Below are 4,211 nucleotides of genomic sequence, written 5' to 3' on the forward strand. Positions count from 1 at the left end.
TAGACTAAAAGTATAAATTTAAAAAAAAAAAAGCGGATACCTAGCATTTGATTCCCATAGTTAGTTTAAAGTATATATGATTCCGCCCGTCATATAAAACGCTGGATATTAATGAATATTGACTTAATATAAAGCATAATCTCATTACTGTTGTAATAGCATATATAAAACCTTCTCCATATTCTAATATTGACTTAAAATTAAGGTTACTACTTAAACAACCACCTCTTAACTTTATTTTATTGAAATTTTAATACAATTGTTGGTAGACGATCATCTACCGACCTTAAAAAAATTTCATGCAACTAGTCATGATACATTGCTTTTCCACCATACTGAAACTAAACCATCCAATTTAACCTCTCAATTAAGGATCATTCCCTGCTTGGTTCTCAGCCTCTTTGTACTCCTCTTCCTCCATCGTGTCACAAATGTTCCTCCCTCGCGTCTCCGGCAAACACACCGTGGACAAGCCGCAACAGCAAATCGCAAGCCCGAAAATTCCAAATGACCAAAATTTCTTCGTTCGTCCTTTCACAACCAACACTGGCGCCAGAACACCTCCTAGCACCAACGCTTGTCGTATCAAAGCAAGTGCGGAATTTCTGACGCAAGTTGGAAACAACTCTATGCTGTATATTAGGATAATGTCAAAGCTCGTGCAAGCACCGAAAAACGACATCACTTCAATCACCATTTGTACCTTCTCAGATATTACGTTGTTGTTCATGACGCAAAATAAACTGCAGATGCCGCTGATTGTTGTCAGTGCGAGCAACGAGCTTCGTCTGTTGATTTTACCGACTAGAAAAAACGTTAACAAAGATGAAGGAAATTCGGCGAGAGCATTCAATGTGACGCTTATATAGAGGTTTGATCCGAGGTTACCGACATTTAGAGGCATGCCAAAATAGCACAGCCCTACTCCGAAGCCAACCGTCATGATAGCAATGAGTCGCCTCCTGGCCCATTTTCTCTCCCACAACATTTTCATGGTGGAAAGTACACCATTATCGTATGTTGGTTCATCAAAAAAGCGTAGTTTGGAAAAGCTTGAGGTAATCTGATTGCCATTTAGTGCGGCGATTGCTTTGAGTGTTTGTATGGCTTCGTCCTTGCGGCCGCGCACTAAGAGCCATCTGATATTATGAATTAAATGAAGATTAGAATTAGATTGATCATCTTAGTTGACTTAAACTTTGCAGTGCAATTAATTAATGATTATTCTGCATTTCTAGCTACGTTGGAAGGGTTCGCAATAAGCATCTGACACGAAATCTTAACTATCAATGTCAGTTCGCAATAAGCATCCAACATTGAAATCTATTAAACGATGAGTACGTGTCTATTATTTATAAAGAAACCAACACTAATGTGTCGACACTGATTGTATTTTCTGTACAGGTGTTGGTTGTTTATTATTGAATACTATCCCATGTGCCATGTATTTGCAGAATTTGTATAGATACAAAATAGCTCGAATATACAGAGGTAGCAAGAAAACGAAGAAATGAAGACAAAGTTTTCAAATCGGAATATGTACACATTTCTTTATATGAATAGAGATCCCTTCCACCACAAATAAAGAAAGAGAAGAACAGTACTTTTCAGAAATGACCCCAGGAACTGGTTAATCTGGAAAAACCTATTTTTGACATCATAACGTAATACATGTTTTCTTACATTTTTACATAATTATGTCCCTTCAAAATAATTATTTTCAGATGTTTACTTAATTAGTCGTATGTTAACTTGTTTATCTAGGTTCAGGGATAGATTGTGTAATTCATATATGAGTACTTGACAAATTACAATGTTAACCAACTTATTATATTAAATTTTAATCAAAAGAGATGATGATTTTCCACATATAATTAATTAACTCAGATATTGCTTAAATTCTTCAATAAATTTAATATAAAAATGAAATTCTGATTAATTAACACACACCTTGGAGACTCTTGCACAAAAAAATGGACTAGAACAGTATAGCATAGTGAAGGAATCGATGTCCAAAGATACAAGAACCGCCATGATACCATTCGACATAGATATGCTATCACTGGAAGCGATAAGAAACCTAGAGTGAAGCAAACGAAACTGACAATACTGACAATTTCTCGCCATTTCTTTCCGACAATCTCCGTACATAGAACCATTGCGCATGTTCCTACAGTAGCTCGGGCAAAACCGCAAGTAAATCGCATTGCTGCATAAATCCAGATGTTTGGAGAAAACACAGCTAAAAGTCCAGCCATTGACATGGCAAAGCAAGAGAAAACAAGTAACCTGCCATGATGTAACATATTATCAGAGAATCAATCACTGTATACTAAAATAATTGCTTGCAGCTTTATTTCAAGGTGTTTGCAAATTATTTTATGGAAGTAGTTTTTTGTATCTGGTCTACCAAATTTTCTTGGAGATATGTGTCCTCAAATATAATGCCTAACTGCAAACAAACTTCCATTAGTTCACTCAACTGTTCACCTCCTTAATTATCTGTTAAGTAAGAATATATAATTATTTATGACCAAAATTTAATTATTTATATACAATTATGTAAAGCTATATAGAAAACAATTAAAATTTAGTAGTTAACAGTTTGTATTTTTACCTAACAGATAGGTAATTGTGGTTAACATATAAAGGGGCTCATGTTTAATTTCCCAACATATACATATGTAGGTAAGCTGATAGCATGCATGTAGTAACATATTAATTTTTTTTGTCTGTTTTAGAGGCAAAGAAACCTTAATTAATGCTAAATATTCATGAGAAGCAGAGTTATGAATAGTCATAACCAAGAACTATATAAACCTTGTGCACAAAATAAATTAGTAGATAGATGTAACCTATAGCAGAATATTATTCATTTTAATCAATGCGGTGAAATCAATGTACACGATCCCTCAATATATTACATCATATAAAGCATGGATAACTTTAGAAAATCCGAAGTAGTCATGAAATCACTTAAGTATGATAGATGAACTGATGACATCACTATTTTATCACTAGGATGCATGTTAATTATGTTCTTATATGTATATTTTTTTTCTTTCTAAAGACGTCATTTTATATATGTAAATTAATAATTAAGAAATAATGTTAATATTGAATAAGCTAGCTTAAATTAGAAGCTTGAGGGTTATGTAAGAGTATTAGTAAGAATTTATGCTTAATAAGTTGTGGCATGCATTTTGAAATGTTACAACGGTACATGATATAATTTCTAATTAAACAAATCACGTAAACAACCACCTTTTTCTTCCAAAAATGGTATCTGCTAATGTAGAGACCAACAATCCACCAACAAGACACCCCATGAAAAATGCTGATGCGGGCAGCGGCACAAGCGCTGGAGCTGAACATTGTAAATCCCACTCAGACACCACAGAACTATAAGTCGGAGCATCCCACGCCCAAGAGTTTCTTTCAAGGTTGCACGGGCTCGAAGAAGAAGAGCAAATAGTGTCTTCCGGATTCTTGCAATGCCATGTTGGCTCTACATCAGTAAAAACGGAGATGAAAGTTTGTTGAGCATCAAAGACCCAAGCTAGTGCGACTAACAGGGACGGGATGAGGTGGGTTATACGGCGCCCCGTCATGCATGATTCGATTGTGTCATCGATTGATGGAAGGAGAGGAATGGTTCCCTCTGACATTTGCGAGAGAGGAAGAACAATGTTGAATTGGTTTGGCGATTAGGGCTTGTAAAACAACATGCATGTCTGATGAATTTAAAGAGATGAGGAACTTCTTTTGCACATTAGTCCTAGTACAACTTGAATATTAAAAAAATATAGTGTTAGCATAATTAATTTTTTTCTATAGGGTTTCCTGCAATGCTATCTATATATATGTGGTTGTTATACAGAGTTGTGGTATTTGATAAAAGTGGGATCGTACAAATTACAAAACACATCATCAGTAATATATGCAATTTACCACACAACATTTATGTATGCAAACTCAATAGGTTGAGTTAATTAGTTCATCTTCTCAAAGAATTAAGAAATACATCATATGTAAATCTGTAATAGATGCAATATAAGGAAAGAGCAATACTATAGATAACACAATTTGTAATATGGCGAGAAAGATGTGCACGAATCTTTTGAGACACATATAAAGAGATACAACAATTGGTGGACGAAGTAATTGAGCAGATGAAATTCTCAGAGCATCAACATTCGCTTAGAAATATT

At 34.7% G+C, this 4,211-nt stretch overlaps 1 protein-coding gene across 1 annotated transcript; it reads right to left on the reverse strand.

Moving 5' to 3' along the window:
• Positions 1–206: 206 nt before the first annotated feature.
• Positions 207–3,716, reverse strand: LOC144552844 (organic cation/carnitine transporter 3-like). Its single transcript, XM_078300849.1, has 3 exons — positions 3,265–3,716; positions 1,951–2,289; positions 207–1,139 (listed from the first exon to the last, which is right to left on the reverse strand). Exons 1-3 carry the CDS (start codon positions 3,666–3,668, stop codon positions 368–370), a joined length of 1,515 nt encoding a protein of 504 aa, XP_078156975.1. The 5' UTR covers positions 3,669–3,716; the 3' UTR covers positions 207–367.
• Between the last annotated feature and the right edge of the window lie 495 nt (positions 3,717–4,211).

This window comes from Carex rostrata, chromosome 4 (assembly GCF_964058835.1).
Source record: "Carex rostrata chromosome 4, lpCarRost1.2, whole genome shotgun sequence".
NCBI lineage: Eukaryota > Viridiplantae > Streptophyta > Magnoliopsida > Poales > Cyperaceae > Carex > Carex rostrata.